Source organism: Solanum verrucosum, unplaced genomic scaffold, assembly GCF_900185275.1.
Source record: "Solanum verrucosum unplaced genomic scaffold, falcon-dt-bn FXZP01000253.1, whole genome shotgun sequence".
Lineage (NCBI taxonomy): Eukaryota > Viridiplantae > Streptophyta > Magnoliopsida > Solanales > Solanaceae > Solanum > Solanum verrucosum.
This window is the reverse complement of record NW_026019984.1, coordinates 3,317,963-3,336,036: the sequence shown is the minus strand read 5'-3', so window position 1 is coordinate 3,336,036 and position 18,074 is coordinate 3,317,963. Positions and strand designations below refer to the sequence as shown.

The 18,074-nt window shown below is 32.8% G+C and overlaps 1 protein-coding gene across 1 annotated transcript; it reads right to left on the bottom strand.

The window, feature by feature from the left end:
- Positions 1 to 3,661: 3,661 nt before the first annotated feature.
- Positions 3,662 to 10,045, bottom strand: LOC125818224 (vacuolar protein sorting-associated protein 24 homolog 1-like). Its single transcript, XM_049497770.1, has 6 exons — positions 9,715 to 10,045; positions 9,341 to 9,417; positions 7,701 to 7,803; positions 5,830 to 5,951; positions 4,083 to 4,274; positions 3,662 to 3,987 (listed from the first exon to the last, which is right to left on the bottom strand). The coding sequence occupies exons 1-6, from the start codon at positions 9,824 to 9,826 to the stop codon at positions 3,931 to 3,933; spliced, it is 663 nt and encodes a 220-aa protein (XP_049353727.1). The 5' UTR covers positions 9,827 to 10,045; the 3' UTR covers positions 3,662 to 3,930.
- Positions 10,046 to 18,074: the final 8,029 nt, after the last annotated feature.

The following is an 18,074-nucleotide window of genomic DNA, read 5'->3' as shown; positions in this document are numbered from 1 at the left end:
TTTTAAAATTCAAGAATAACAAATTGACTTCTCTATATAATAATATATCTTTCTTATTACTTGAAAAAGTAGTATTTCTTTTGTCAGAAGTGATTTTCAAAAAGCAATTTTGCGAAGTAGTTTGTATTTAGTTAATTAATTTGAAAAATACATTTATAGATATTAAAGTGGCAATTTATATCTAACCAATATTCTAAAAGTGTTTGTTTAAAAAAAAATATTTTTTTCATTTTTTAGAAAATCAATTTTTTCTATTACTCAAAGCCATTTATTTTTCCCTAAAAATTTGATCTCAATTTTTAGCTTTCCAAATAAATAATTAACGGTTCGAAACATTGACCTAACGATATTTATTTGTATTACTTTTTTTTCTTATATTATTTGGTTATGAAAGTTATGTTTTTATACTCATTCGAATTTAGAATATTTTATTTGCACATGGAATGTTACGTTGTCTTAAGTTGATTGGAGGTCCCACTAAGCTATTTGTATTAGATGTTTTTTTTTCTATATAATATAAATATAAATATATCAAGCAGCTTTTTCCCAAAAAAATATTTGTTTGACTGAAATTAGAAAGAAAAAAAAGATAACGAACTTTTTGGCGTCATGATAAACAATTAAGGTAATTATGAAAAAGAAATGATTAAAATATCCAAAAATGTTGAAAATAGTCCATTTAAACGGTTTATTAAATTCATGGAAATGTAAGACTAAAATGGCAATATTTAAGAAAAATCATGCATGAAAATGGCCGCAACGGCTAGAGATCGATTTTTCTGTCAATATCTTCTCGACTAAATTAATTTCGTGGCATCAAATATATCTAGGTATATTTATATTTTTTATGTGGTTTGTAAATTATTATACAAGAGTATGTTTATTCAGTGTGCATTCAAAGAATAGTGATTGTCGATTTTCCGCGGAACCAAAGAATATGGCTGTCAAAAAAATAATTTAATTAGTGGTATGTCAATTCAATTTTATTTGACTTTGTGATCATGTTTTTCAGTTGCTTACAACTATTGAACCACTAAACCTTAATCATGTACAAAAGTGTTGTGCAAGTTTTCATAATTCCACTTGTAAATTAATGTCCATAATTTAGGGATACGTGTTAAATTAAATCACCTAGCAAAGTTAAAATTAATTATAGTTCATCCGTTTGTTGACAAACTATAAAATTAGTTTAAAAAATTAAATTGTTGTTCGCCCAAAATTGGACGAACCCCTAAAAGATAGATAATTACAATTTGAGAAGACAGATGTTAATAATGTAAGTGATAATTCGCCAATTTTTAGGCAAAATGTTTGTTTTGATGTATGTTTTTAGAGAATGTATGTTTTGATACGTTGTATCAAAATAATTGCTCTTTTCGAATTGGACTCATCTATCGAAATTTAAGGCTAAGTTTTACCCCATAAGCTATTTCGTAAAATTTATTTAACTTAAAAGAGTGACACTAAAATAACCTATTTTAGTGTGAAAGGAGAATAATTGAATCTTCGATCTTATGATTTCTTTTTTTCTTAACACACTTTATTTACTACTTAGGACTAAATACATTTATAAGCAAATTACTCTCTTGCTTTTCTAATCTCATTATTTCCCAAAGAATATTCTTAAAAAAGAAGTTGTCCATAAACATCCATGTTGGGAAATAACTTTCTCCTCTTCATAGTCTGCACCTCAACTAATTTCATGAGGTACACGTTAACTCCCGTTAGCACAGATATTAGATAACTTTATCTATCAAAGCTTGGCAAATACAAATAAATCACCTAGTGTTTTTGCACATGAGACCTAATAGTTCGCATTGACAGCTAAGTCACACCCTCGAGTGCAAACAAATAATCCCATGAAACAAAGAACAACCCATATAGGTGCATGGAAGTTCAAAACTATGACACATTTTGCACAGCAGCACCATGTAAATATGTTGCATTTTGTATCTATTTACCATTTGTCCCAAGGCTTTCACATGAAGATGGAATGTTCATAACTAACCTCAAAGTGGTATTCCTGATAGTAGTGATTATCTATGTTTGCTCAGACTCTCCAAACATGTCTTGCACCCGTCTCGGATGCACTACTTTTGGAAGATTTGACATGCACGTGTCGACATTTTTGAAGGGTCCGAGAAACATATGACCGATTTATAACATCAGCAGCAGCAACAGGAACAGGATATGATATTACACTTTGGTGCCCTCCTTGACAACATAAATGATTTGCATCTCTTCTCCATTAATAGAGCATTGTGACCTCTGGATAAGACTTTCTGCCACAAAAATCAAATGTACTGGTGAGAGTGGATCTCCCTGTACATTCAACTAATACTGCTGGTTAGGAGAATTCAGCACAACTGTTTGATAGTAAACGCCTCATCGAATGTGGCTTTAGTAGAGGCATACAAAACAAAACCTCAATGTCAGACTATATTTGTCACATCATGTTTCCTCACAAGAACAACTAGATGATGTACTTACAAAAGGGATATCAATATCAACAACTAGAGTGCTTGTTATGTTATGATAGAGGAAACATATACAAAGAAGCACTAGATAAGATGCAATCACATTTGCATAAATAACTTAACTAAACTGATTGTCTTAGGGGGGGGGGGGGGGCTTTTATAGGATAATCTTTGTGAAATTAAATACAGTGTAAGGAATAAAGACACAGCAGATTTCTATAAAATTCAAAGATGGCAAACACTATATAATCACTTAGAACAGGACTCCATAAAGAAAGACTCTTCACAAGCTAGAACTTACAAAGTCCTGTTAGTCTATGTTGCTCAAACTCTTCAAAAATGCCACTGGGTGCATGTCAAATCCTTCAAAAGTAGTCCATTTTTGGATTTTTGGAGAATCCAACATGGGTGCGTCAGCATTTTTGGAGAGCCCAAGCAACATTGCTATAAGTAATACCTTAGCATCTCTATCTTGACTGCTGAATCTGAAGTCAAATTTCAAGCCATTCACCTGCAGGAATCCACAGGAAAACCAAGATCTAGGCAACAAAAAGCCCCAAAAGTCTTAGCAATCAAGAAGCTGTAAAGATTTCAAAACTATGTAAAAGAGGAGAGCAAGTCAAATTCTTGTCAACTTTATACCAGTTAATCATTGAGATGATGGATCTATATGTCTAGAAATTCTAGTTGGACATAGAGATGTTTTGACTACAAATACATTCTCCTTATTGACAATAATACTTACAGATCCAGATATTGTAACAATAGTAAATGCAATTGCCAGGAACCTAAGACTACACTCCACGGTTGATGAATGATAAATCGTAAGTGTTTATTGGCAAGAAAGTGTGTAAAACTACTCTAATTCACTAGAGGAAGTACTTCATTGCATTATTAAAAGTCAGCTGGGAATAGTAACAAGAACCCTACAACATCTGGAAGTCAGGGTATGCAAACGGCAAAGAGACAGCAGAAAGAAATTGAACATTCCAAGACCTTTTGCATAAGCAATTAACAAGGAAATTTCCGAAGCATGCTAGGATACAAATAGTTATGCAAAACAGGCATCAGAAAATTTGCTATTTTCATATTAATATTTACACACAAAAAAAAAAAAAATAGAAGTACATTAAAATTACAATTTTAGAAGGAGAGCATCCCACGGAAATACATTGAACAGCCAATTCTACTAAATAGCAAGAAATGTTGTTAGCATAGATTTTCAGTTTCCATACAGTGAAATGCATGGGCAAAGAGAAAAAGATCACAACTCACATTGATAATCAATACAAGAAATCATGAGTATTGATTCTAAGATATAGAAGGTACTTCAATATCCTCTCTTCCAGATAGAAGATGCAGCTCGTCAGACCATAGAAGAGGTCTGTGTTTCACACACAACATATTTTACATCGCAGCCTTAGAGGCAGTGCAAGTCAATTTTTAAAATCACTTAGGATCTAACTTTAGCAAGACGTGCCCTTAGTTCTTCTAAATCCTCCTCGTCATCCTGCAAGAAATAACAAATCAATCGTTAATCAATTTAATTTGCTTGATCATAGAAAGGATCGTTCTATACAATAAATCACAGATGAAAGGACATACCTCTGCATCCTCCACTGCCTGGGCGGGTTGCTTTAGCTTCTCCTTTCGGACTGCTTCAGGTAGTTGTGCAGTGGTTTCACCAGCAATTGCAGTCAAGACCTTGTCAACTTCTTCTTCAATTTCCTCTTCCATGTCTTCTGAATCCAGGGCACTGTCCACCGCATCATTGACCATTTCTTCCATGACACCAGCCTGCAATAACAAGAGAAAGGGTAATTTCCAGATAAAAAAGTGTGTGTGTGTGTGTGTGAGAAAGAGAGAGAGAGAGAAAAAGAGGGAGGGGGGATGACGTGACAAACCACAGACTCCCTTTTTGGTCCATTCTACAGTGAAAACGGTGTTGTTGATGGTGGCAATGGTGGTTGAGGGGGGGTGGCTCTACTGGTGGAAGAAGCAGTGGAAGGAATGAAGTAAAATGGGTTGGGGGGTGATGCGGAATGCCAAGTTATGTCCACATCACCAAATTGATCCTTTTCGCATAGAAGAGGGTAAAATTGATCCTTTTAACATAGAAGAGGAGCAAATTTAACCTTTTTCCCATTAACTTTTGTATCTATATGCACACATAGAGATGCCCATAGGCCACCCTTCCCCCTCCTGCCTCCTCCCAAAAACACTTTAGGGCCATCCTAGGAGCTATAGGGTCAATGTCTCAATTTGTGTTTATGTGACAAATTTTTGGAGAATTGTGATAGAAGTATTTTTGTGTTACTTGATTATTTTCAGTACTAGGTCATAGAAATAAAATCAATTCCCATAAGATATTCCCACAAAAGTCCTTAAAAATCATGATACGGCATGTGAGGACTTACGTGGGGCAGGATTTCTTCATATTTTTTAGCTAAACTAATTGAGATCAACATTCATCCTTTTTAGAAGCTCACTCTTTTATCTTTAATTTTTATTTTATAACTCAAATACATTGATCAACACTTCTATGTGATTTTTTAAAATTGTGTACTCAGTGCTGCAAGCTGGCTCATACACCACCGTTAAAAAAAAAAATGTATACTCATTGATGTGGGGTACACGCGCAATGCTCATACCTCTAGACTAGTTATGGAAGAATTTGAAGAGTCCAAAGCACTGCTAACTCAATAAAAAACCAAGAGCGTCCAAGGATTACAGATCAAGAAGCTTAACGAATTTTAGATACAACTAGAAGGGGTATTCAGCAAGTCACTCAAAGATTCATGCAAAGAATACCATATTTGGAAGCTTGAGGATTGTGTTGAACAACTCGGAGAAAAAACAAGCTGGTAAATAGTGCACAACGTGCTGCGTTGGACATAGATGCAACAAGATGGGGAGGCTTCTGAGGCAATGCAACACACTGGGACACAAGAATCAGAAAATGCTAGCAACATCAACACAGCGCGAGCGCTTGGCTTGAGACTTTGGCACAACACACCGTGCTGGCCCGCCAGAAGGAAAGAAATTTTGTGGGCAACTTTTATTATCTCATGCCTAGTTATTAACTATATATGTGGTCAAACTTCTATATAGTAATTTTTAGCATACCTTGAGACTGAAAAACATTTTTGTAAGGTTGGAAACCTTGTTGCCCAGCTTGAACTTCAGAATTACTTTTAAGATATAGTAAAGTGCAGAAGAGAGCCATAGCAACATCTAACATAATACACTATTTAAGAGTCCTAATCAAACTGGTTAAAAGGTGATTTCCCAACCAGGAGGAAAGCTCAGGAATTTCATTGAAGCTCAAAAAGCTAAAACCAAACTGATATACCTTGGTCATTTCTTTACTAAACTCCTGCATTGTCATAGCCACTTCTGGAGCCTTCATAAGATTATTGACGAGCTTCATGACTTCAGCACTCTTAGACAAATGTCCCACTGTGCGAGCAATGGCTGCAAAAGCAATTAGAAGTTCAATGGGACACTTGAAGAAGCCAACACATAACCTAACATTAAAGTAGAAAGCAAGAGGCCGGCTTCATTATTTTCCTAGACAGAAAAAATCAAAGCTACATAGGTCTTCTGTATAAAGCAGTTGACATGCCAACATGCTATCAAATATTTCAAAATATAAGACAATCTAGCACCAACTTAATATACATATGCAATAACTTGTTTACTAAGAATCTGTTACAGCATATAGCAAACAAAATCAATTCTGGAATAAATTGATTATATGGTAGTAGGAAGAAAAAAGTTCTCCTATCAGACATGAAAAGATGATTGCAATTTTTCATGGAGTTCAGATATAGAAAATAAAGTTGGTTTCCCATAAACTTAACAAATCAATAGGGGCTAAAAGTTCATAACTAATTGATCATTAAAAACTGTTTATAGGCAAAAGATGCTTTTTTCAGAATACGCATTTTCTAAGAATAAGGGGCATACATCAGTTCTACAACTACAGTAGACTGTATTAACGAAAGAAGAAATTCTCCTATATGAAAAAATAAGAATGATTCCTTTTCGTTTTTCTTTTGGAATTTCTCGCCAATCAGTACAACCAACTACTAGACTGAACACATGATCCAGTTCCACTTAAGATCAAGATTGGTACAGTCACCATCCATCATGGAAGTCAAGGTAATGGCAGCTCATGTTAATTTTGATAACCATGGCGTCCAGGCCAGCTTGCATGCACCTCGACTAATTGCATGGGATATTTGCTAGCTCCCACCAGCAGCAACAGGTACTGGACAAGGCTTAGACAGATGGGAAGAAATCACCTAGTGTTTTTTATTCCGCAGGGATTTGAACTTGAGACGTCATGTTTCTCCTCCTACTTCATTGATCACTAGGACACACTTGGGTGATACCTTATTATTATTAGGAAGAGGTTCCTTTACAAGTTCAGATATCAATGTCTTTGGGACAGCCAGTCATATGTAGAATGTTCCTACTATTTCACAGAATCAAATCAACAGAAAGAATTGTATTGCTTCCAGGGATTATCTCAGTTGGCAAAGGCTGAGGCACTTGTATCTTAGCTTACAAGTTTGAACCTTGCGCCAAGCGAACTAAGTTCAGTATTTGAGTGGAGAAGAGTAGAGGGGTGCCCCATCATCCTGAATTCCATAGGCTGCGGTTGGCCCAAAGGGTTGCTCCCTTCGGATTTTTCGGTCATAAAAAACGCAGAATTTTGTCAGTTTCACCACAATAACATCCAGTTGACCAGCATAAAGTGATAACTTTCACCTCTTATTAAAGAAATCGAAATCATAAAGAAAAATATGCAATCCTACTTCTGCATTTTGAACGTCTATATAATTACACATACATTATGCCTCTTCAAAGTTCAAACTACCTATTCAACAATTGAACAAAATCAGTAAGACATTTGATGTGAGTTGTGACTTGTATATGATGACACTCTTGAAACTCCCTTAAATAAGACATTGCATTTGCAAGCCAGCAACTGAAACATTGGCCAAGAAAGAGAACTTTTAAAATTGCTCATTATTCAACATGAGATGATATCCCTTCATCCCTGTCAAGAAGTAATGGTGCTACGTTCTCAATGGATGCATATTGTTCTAAAGACTGTTTGCTCATCCACAAGAACATAGGGGACCAAAGGCAGACTCCTGAATATACAACGACATATACATATATACAACAGGAGAAGCAAGACTTTGATCATACCAACACTTTCCCCAAGGTGCATGGATATTGAATTCAACTGCGCCTTATTCTCGTATAATCGGTTCACAGTTTTTTTAGATCTCACAATCTCTTTAGCAAGTGCCTATGACAAAAACATCAACACTCCGATATGAATAAGCAATGGGATGCCAAAAACCAATAAATCATGTCTCGTAACAATGTATAGTATCAGACTGAATGCAATATACACACTTGAAGAAAATCTTGGATGAGTACTAACCTAACTATTAAAATAGGCATTTCTTAGAAGTTTGTGAAAAAGCATATTGGTTTCTAAACCACCTGAAACTCTATCAATGACCCAAAATAGATGTTCTTATACGCCAAGTGTTATATGCAAAACATCTCAATGGTCAAGCACACTGTGACAGATGAAGAAAGTGCCTTTAAAGCAGCGCATTCATCCTTCCTCTCTTTCTCATTTCGCCAACATTTAAAAGACAAGACATGGGACATGGGACATGGGACATGGGAAGTAACTCCACTTGCATTGATGTGGATCATTTAGAGGAGAGGAATAGGAGAGCATTTCATGAAGTAGTAAATGGCGTTGTACCCTAGTGGAATAGTTCTTTGTTTTAGTTTTGGTATGCCTATGTGGTCCCTATTGGTGTAGAAGATTGGATGCAACTTGTAGAGAACCATATTGTTGTGTAGGTTCTCTACATTTTCTGGTTTACTTCTTGTATACAGGAGATAGCTCTAATTTAATGAAATTGCCTGGTCTGAAATAACAAATTTTCAAACATCAAGTTCGGTCTATTGACTATCTCTCAGTTTAACAGTGTTATAGACCGAGATTTTAAGCATGACAGGGAGAGGGGGGTAGGTAAAGCAATTAAAAACCTTTTTTATTGATCTCAGAGGTCCTTTAGCAAATGCCTAAGATCTAAAATATGAACAAGCAACTATGAGAAAATAACACATATTGGAAGTTAATAATTTCCAACATATTCTACATACTAAGAAAACTTTCCAATATCATCTCGCAATTGTTAGAAGGCATGAGAATAACATATTGAACCTAATAACTAGTATAATAAACAAGACCAATAAGCCATGAGCACAAGTTTGCAAGAAGCCAGAGCGAAAAAAGCGGGATAAAAAGTAGAAGCAACTTAAAGATCCATAATTTAGGTAATTTAATCACATCAATGATCTAACTATAAGAAAACATCAATATTCTTCTTCTCCTAGCTCCAAAGTGGCACAATTTCTATGAACTTACTTTGGACCTATGTTGCTCGAACTCATAAAAACTGTTGACAGGTGTGCGTTGGATACTCCAAAATCATGCATTTTGGAGAGTCCGAGCAACATAGCTTTAAATTATTTTTCAGTGTATAGCCTTTGAAGAGTAAGATTATAAGCATCAGCAGGCAACAAAAAAGCAGTCATCACCACCAAAAACTAAAAATGTGATTGGTTTTTCAATCTAAGAAGTTCAACTACAACAACATATCCAATATAATCCATGAGTGGGGTATGGCTACCTTTGTAGGATAGAGAGGTTGTTTCTAATAGACTCTTGGCTCAAAAAAGTGATCAAAGAATGATACAAAGGAAAATAACTACAGCAAAATAGCAAGATAAACAATCTACAAGGAGCAGTTAGTCACCTTGGCAGAACCCATATCATTTCTCTTTGCTGCTTCTTTAATTGCTTTCTGTACATTCTTCTCCTCCCTTTGTATATCTAATCAAAATCCAAAAAATTCACAAAACCCAAAATAGAACAACTCAAAAAACCAACAACATACACACTGTAGTCCCACAAAGTGGTGTCTCGGGAAGGGTAGAGTGTACTCAAACCTTACCCCTACCTCAAATGTACAGAGGCTATTTCCGATACACCCTCAGCTCAAAGAGAAATCCACAAACCCCAAAACAAAAAATATTCAAAAAACCCAACATAAAAAATTAAAATTTTACAATAACCCAAAAACCCCATTTCCTTCCTGACTACAAACAATTAAACAGAAGGATAATTTACCTCGAATTTGACGTTCAATATTCCGACACTCTTGCCGTAGCCGACGTTGCCAATCCCTCAAAATCTGTTGAGGATTCGGTTTTGGCTTCAATATATTCATTACTTTCTCCATTTTCTGAAAAACCCCTTTGAATCAGAAAGCTCCCAGAAATCGATGAACCCTTCAATGGAAGATCAAAACAAGAATTTTTCGCTATCGCGAATTTTAATTATTTTCTGATCCAAAAAGAATATTATTTTTTTTCCAATTAATTCTACCGTAGATTCGAAGAATAAAAGTGGGAAATAAATATTTTTTTAAATAGGTGACATTTTTTTCTCTTTCAGCCGGTGGACGGAAAAAGTCGAAGTCGCCGCCGTCCGGTGGCTGATTTCCGTTTTTTTTATAGTTGGAGGATTCTAACTTTTTACTTTTGTACTATTTGATACTTGAACTTCTATTATATGATTCACTTTGTGGTAATTATAAGGGTTATTAGCACTTTTAGTCCTTTGATTAGGTAAATTTTGATTTTAATCTATGTGATATTTGATTAGATATGTTTATTTTTTATGTGAGTGAAATATGCATTTTTTATTCAAGTTGGTGAAGAAATTACCAATATGATTTAAGTCCCAAATGGAAACATTCTTGAACATGTTGTGATGAGAGATGGTTCCTATTTGTAGTAATATTCTCCCTCATTTTTGTTATTTGAACTGAGATCTATTGAAAATTAATTTTATCTTTTAAGATAGAGATAAGATCTACATATACATTATCCTCTTTCGATTTTATTTATGAGATTACACGAGATTTATTATTATTGTTGTTATCTCATACACATTATAATGGTATTTCAATTCACTAAGTTATGACTTCCTCATATATTGCTAGTTGCTACTAGTCCTTCAAAAAAAAATCTTTGGAAGTAATATTGTAAAATTGTAAGCGAAAATTATGCGGATAAGCAAATATATACTAGTTAATTAGCTAATATAACTCTAGTTTGAATTAATTACGATTCGCAGTTTAATTTTGGCTGTAATTATGTGTTTCTCTCTCCTCTACTCCTCTCTCTCACCTCTCTCGTCGCTAATACAAATACAAATTATACATATACATATATAATTATATGACAGATATACAAATGCAATCGTCTTTTACCACTCTCTATGTCATCTCGCTCTCCTCTCTCCTCCCTCTCTCAATCTTGCTCATCAAATATACAATACATATGTATATCATTTACATATATACAATTATGTGACAGATATATATATACAATTCGACAGATATACATATACAATCCGCTTCTCTCCACCCTCTACACTCTCTCGCTTGCCTCTCTCCTCCCTCTAACATGTAGCTATGAATCTTAATTAACAAACTATAGCTATGGAGCCTAATTAAAAATTATTTTAGTGGCTATTTGTGAAGTTTCCCAAATTGTAATCAACAAGCTTGTAGATAAGAGCCCAATAACTTCCTTTTTTAAAAGCCCAATAACTTCTTTCTAAAAGCCCAATAACTTGAAAACAATTTGAAAGAAAACATATCATATATACACTAACAGCCATGCATATTACATACATACAGTTATATATGCATTGCATGAATACATATATTAGTAGTGAGGTAGAGAAATTATTTTCGATAGACCCCTAACTAAAGATAAATTGTGTTTACTAACATATTTACTAGAAATTCATGAACAAAATTATGATGAAATACTGAAGAAAGAAAAATGGAGTATTAACACTAGCTAGAAATATATAGTGTTGATAACCAAAGTAAAAGTAATAACTATAATAACAAAATTGAGGAATAAACCAATGGTAGCATATAGCATGTTAATAATAATAGTGATAAGGGAGCAATAGTTGCTTCAACTAGGACTATACTTTTCCAATTTTATTTTTTTTTGTTTATAACCTCTCATTGTCAATCTCTCGCACTACCTTACTAAGTCATTTGAGCTCCTCCTTTTTTACATACACCAAACCATATCAACCTCGATTTCCACATGTTGCCCTCCTCCTCCTCTTTTACATACCTTAATGATCTCAATCTCGCGTCCGGTATGTTGTCCTCCACATGAGAGACTACATCGTACTTTATCTTGTTCAATTTTGATTTAATTTCTCCTAGTTATGGTATACTCACACATTCATCTAAACATTCTCATGTATGCTACCTTCGTCTTATATTATCATGAACGTGAGATTACTTCTTGACTTACCACACTCTATCCCGTACAGCATAATCGATCTACTACTCTAAACACTAAAATTTCTAGGACCATTTCAACATATATCCCACCCTCTCCAATCATATCCCTTCTACCTTCTTCCAACATTTTTTAGTAAAGAAAATCTAAGAGAAAGACAAAAATGTAAACTAAGATAACTTATCCAATTATTAAATTTTAGTTGGTTAGAACTTAGAGCATCACTCATTTTGCTTTTTTTGTTTTGTTCTTTCTTGACCTCCCATTTGGAATCTCTTTATATTGAAAAAAACAAACAATTGGATCTGTTTATAAAAAATCTCAACTGAAAATTTTAAAACAATTATTTATTATATATTTTATCTTATCCCCTTTTTCAGCCAAAAAAAATGAAAGAAGGAAGAATTTTCCCCTCAGCAACTTTATTCAACTTCCAATTAATTTCATCTATTTATTAATTATTATATATTTGAAAAAAGGTCAAATGATGTTTTTCCAAGTTATTGAATTATTAGTACTACATATTTTTCTATGCATGGGGCCTTGCTATATAACGTAACGTTCAACATCTAATTCAAAAACGCAAATTGGAAAATAACAATATTATTTGGCCATTGAATTCAATGGTATTATGGGCAAGTGCACATAGCTGATTTTAAGACGATTATTTATGCAAGCAAACTTTTGATTAGGGGTGTTCGCAGGTCGGTTTAGATTGGTTTTTGGTCAAAATCAAAACCAAATCAACTCGGTTTTAAAATTATTAAAACCAAACCAAACCAAATATAATATACATTTATCAGTTTGGTGGTTATCAGTTTCGATTTGATTTGGTTCGGTTATTCGGTTATTAACCATATACAAAAATAAAAGAAACAATTCATTCAAAATGTGAAAAAGTGATAACAATCCATTCAAAACGAAAAATAGTTAGAATGACTTAAATTACTGAACTTTCGATCACTAAATTTACTATCAATAAAGCTTTAAAATTCACTATATTGGCCTAGAATGAAGAGACAATAATATTTTCAGTCCCACAAAGAATTATCATATAGACACTCATATACATGAAATCAATAAGATAAATGTTTTCATTTTGGGCATTTTTGCTTTCAATAAGTAAATTATAATGAAAATATATATAAGATCTTTAAAATTGTTTATAAAAACAATATATTAAGTATGTATATTAATAAAATATATGTATATTATTCATCGGTTCGGTTCGGTTATTTTCTTTGGTTTTTTCGAATAAAACCATAACCAAACCAAATACTATCGGTTTTCAAAAATCTAAAACCAAACCAAACTCAAATAAAATCGATCATATTTTATCGGTTTGGTTCGATTTTTCGGTTTGGATCGATTTATATCCAAACCGCGAACACCCCTACTTCTGATATATAAATTTTGAAAATAAAATCATTCCCTTATATATAAAGTTTAACATATTGATTGGTCAAATAAACTTTTAATATTTTTGCCTTTGTTTATATAGCTTAAATGGTAAGGTAATATTGGCTATGGGTGCAATTAATGCCCTAATACCATGTTAAGCAATTAAGATATATAATTATTTGTAAATTGTAATTGTTTGATTAGAATATGCAAATTTGTCGTTTATATTTAACTAAATTAATAGTAATATATTAAGTCCAATCACAATATTATTCTTGTTGTCTCATCACAATTTATAAAAATGTTAGGAAGGCCCACACATGTCATATATAATTTTGTCTTTTTTTTGCTTATAGGAACAAATGTAATTAGAGCTTTTATTAGGGATTATTATAAGCATACTTGGTGAATTATTGATTTGTGATATCTTATATTTGAAATATTTTTTTTTGGTTAAATAATTTCTTTGTAGTTGTTTTGAAACAATTAAAAGATTCTCTAGAAAGAAATATATATTTGTTCATGATTATGGTTTAAACAGAAATGAGTTGATTTTGTTGGAAAATTCAAATTACAATAACAAATTTAGTTTTTAATTATGTGTAACGATCGGGTTTCGTCGTTATAGAAAAGTCAACGGGAAAAAAATTTGGGTTGGAAAACTTTTTCGTAGTAACTTGGAATTTCCCAACCTAGTCCAGATTTGGACGAAATCGGAGTCTTTGAGGTGTATGGAAATGTGGTAACAATCGGGTGAATTATTTATGACTTTGATTACATGAGTAGTTAGATAAGTCGTTAAGGAATCCGTATGACTTTACGAAATTCAATTCGGGTGAGTAGAACTCCCAAAATCGATCTTAGCGTGAATAGTATTTTCTGAGCGTCGTTGGTTAAAGGTGTGTTGTGAAATGGGGGTCTTGGAATTATTAAAATAGCTCACTGTTTCATGCAAGCTGTTTTGGCCGTGGTTTTGGTCGCTTTGGCGGTGCCGCTGTAGCGGGGTGAGGGCCGCTATGGCGGGCCAGACGCGACTTAAAGTCGTAAATAAACCCCAAAATGACTTTATTCTACACTTTTCGACTTTGAGAGCTAGGAGACGACCCCATACGAGTTCTTGACCCTTTTTCACCATTTTTGTGGCTAAAGGTAAGATTTTAACTCTCCGAATTCATTTTTTCGATCCGTAAAACATAATCTAATGGGTAAATATCGATGGGAAGGGGGGGTTCTGATCTAGAATTTATGGTGGAAACAACCCGAATTGGGATAATTGGGATCATGGGTATGATCTAGGGTTGTTAGAATTGTTAGTAATCCGGGTAATTAGTGATTGTTTATTGATTCCCGTATTAGATTGATTGTTTGTAGACCAAGAACAAGCAGAACGAATTCGAAAAGAGAAGGATCAAGTTTTTTAGGGTTTCAAGCTTGTTTCGAGGTAGGTTATAGTTGTGATTTTATGATGGTGTGATGTATGTGTGTTCTTGCTTCATTATGATACTTGTATGTATGTGAATGTTGCATTATTGATCACGCTTGTTGTAAATGAGATAGAGGAATGATGAATGTCATGAAATCATGACTTAATTGTATGATCTTGAGGATATACTTATGATTGTGATTGTGGTGTGTTGAATGGATCGGTTGCCACGTTCCGGCATAGTTAACTTGGATCGGTTGCCATGTTCCAGCATAATTATGGGATCGATTGTCATGTTCCAGCATAATCATTGGATCGGGTACCACGTTTCGGTATGCTAATTGTTTGGGTTTGGGTTCCATGAGAGGACCAGTGACTTGTCATAATTGTGTATTTTGAAAAATGTGAAGTTGTTTGTAAATGTTGATGATATTGTATATGTTCGATATAAGCATGTGATTATAATGTTGTACTGACTTACTTATGTTACACTTAGTGGGATAGCCGCGTGATCCTACCAGCACACTGTGTGGTTGTGTACTGATACTGCACTTGCTTTTTCTTTGTTGAGTACAGGGCATCTTCAAGCGGCTATTGACAGACCACTCTTAGAAGATCAGTGATCGTTCGAATTCAAGGGTGAGCCAATTTTTCCGGGATGCCATGAGTTCTCTTTCGTCAATGTCCACCATTTCAGACTTAGACTTTCTAGTTAGTTATTAGTCATTAGTTTGGGGTTGTATCCTTCTTTGTTTAGACTTGTTGAACTTTAGATGTTTTGGTACATTGACTTTCAGGTTCTAGGTGTATTTTCCGCATTGTTAGTTGTTAGATCTTTTGTTTGAAGTTTATGGGAACTTCAGTTTTAGCTATTATTCTTGTTTTCGTATCCTTGAATGCTTAGTTTTTTGTTTAGTTGCTTGGTTTGGGTTGTAGTAGTGGTTCTCCCACCGGAGGGTTAGTGTGGGTGCCAATCACGGCGGGCTGGATCGTGACACTATGAAACGTTTAATTATTCAAATATATCAACATAATCATTTTTTATTTCTACTATTGAATAATCAGAGTTTTTTTAATGGTTTGAGTACATGTGAGATTATTAATAGTATTATAATTTGTTTTAAAGAATGTTAACAAATTTTTAAAATTATTTTTCATTGTTTAATAGTGTTGACAAATTTTTTACGGGACTAACATAAATAAAAGGGATTCACCGAAGAAGATAATTATCCTTCCCTTCTCTTTTTTCTTTAGAAAGGTGGGCTTCAGACGAATTAATAAAACGAAAGAATCTAAGTGAATGAAAAAGACAAAATAAAAAATAACTTATTAAATATTACTCTTACTTTATATAGACGGAGTATAATTATAATTCAAAAGTAAGGTGTAAAAAAATAAATAGGCCAAAAGAATAGGTTATTTTGGAGTTTATTACAAAATGTCCAATCATCAAAAGTTATATTTAATTTAAGGTATAGATTTGATTGAAGAGATGATATCTCTATGAAAAAATAAGTAGCCATTGATATTAAATCTCTTGTAGATTATGTGAAAGCAACTTCAATTTTCAATCCCATTCCATAATTTTTTAAATATTTTTTTTGGTGGAATCGAAATTACTGAATTTTATTGAAATCATATTTCTATTACTAACTTTGTCCCTGCCTCAACACTATTATGTAAAACTAAATTTATTGAGTTCGTACTTTCAATGTTGTACATCCCTACCTCTATACTATTCCCTCTGTTTCACAAAGAATAGTCTAGTTTGACTTGACATGAAGTTTAAGAAAATAAAGAAGATTTTTGAATTTGTGGTCCTAAATTAAAGTTATGTCAAATATACAAAATTGCTCTTTAATCTTGTGGCCTTAAACATGCCACGTGAAAAGCTAAATTAAAATGTTACCAAAAAAAGAAATAGGTCATTCTTTTTTAAACTAACTACAAAGGAAATGAGGTCATTCTTTGTAAAACGGAGGGAGTATTATATTCACAAAGAAAAGGGAATAGAATTGTTTTTTTTTTTATGAATATAAACTATGAAGAAACTTTGATCTGGAGTCATATATTTAAGGACATAAAGTTTTTTCTTTAAACAGACTAAAGTTGTGTGTCTTATGAACGATTTTAAAATCTTGTTTGTTTTTCCAATTTATCTGATGAGGTGAGTTTAAAAGGATTATTGAAATTTTGTTTCTTACTCTTTTAAACTAATATGGCTTATCCTTAAAGAGAAATAATTAAGATCCAATTCCTCAACTACCAATAATTAAATAATAGTTAAAAATCATAATTGATATACTAATAATATATAGGACTTTGCAATATTGGCTAAGCATTATTAAATTGTAACTAAATACTTTTATCTTAATTAGGCCATGTATCATGCTAACCAAACTCCATTTGTAGTTTGGCAACAAAGTTTTATGTGTTACTAATTCCAATTACTTCTCTATTTTTAGGTTATTAACTAACATTTTTTTTGAATTTAACTAATGTTTCTTAAATTATAAGTAATAATTATCTATATTTGTTCTCATTTCATTACACTCCATAAATTTCCACTTAATACAAAATAGAGAAATATTAACCACTTAATTCTTGCTGACTATATGCAAATCTTGTCTGCTCTAAATCAAATCTTTTCTGAAGCCCCACTATGATATAATAATTATTTTTCTTTTTAAAACAAAAAAAAATCACAATTGGATGGCCAAGAGGGACCTAAAAGTGTCGGCAAAGAAGGACCTAGTTCCTTTTGTCTCAATTTTCATACCTATTTTACAGTATTTTTGAAAATTATAGCCCACCTAATTTAATCATTTTATTAATCACTCTAAATACTTCTTTCGTACATAAAACAATTATTGGGGTATCTTTATATTTGACCATGCACACAGAAAATTATGGACCCTAGTTATAATACATGGACGTTTGAACATAAAAATTGTAATATTATCAACAACAATTAAAAAAATTGATAAAATGTATTTGAAAATCAAGTTGTGTTTGAATATGAGTATGTTAAAAGTTTCTAAGTGAAAAAGGGTCAAATTTCAAACTTGAACTTTCATTTTCAAATTTTTTTTTTATCAAAAATCAGTTCAATGTATAATCAAACAATATTTCGATTTTTTATTTTTTATTTTTTGAAAAAAAAAGTTTCAAACTTTTCTACCTTTTTATTATATGAGGCAACGAAAAAGTCATCTTGATTGTGGCAAGAATTTATAATTGGATATAGAAAGATTAAAGTAATATTTTTCGTTTAATGTTCCTCAATAAAAATTAATAAAAAAATTAAAAGAATTTATCATCTATAT

Coding starts and splice junctions, on each gene's coding strand:
- LOC125818224 (XM_049497770.1), bottom strand. CDS start 9,826: ATGGAGAAAGTAATGAATATATTGAAGCCAAAACCGAATCCTCAACAG. Junction 5,952..7,700: donor GCACCTTGGGGAAAGTGTTG/GTATGATCAAAG, acceptor TTGCTTTTGCAG/CCATTGCTCGCACAGTGGGA. Junction 4,275..5,829: donor TTAGTAAAGAAATGACCAAG/GTATATCAGTTT, acceptor TTGTTATTGCAG/GCTGGTGTCATGGAAGAAAT.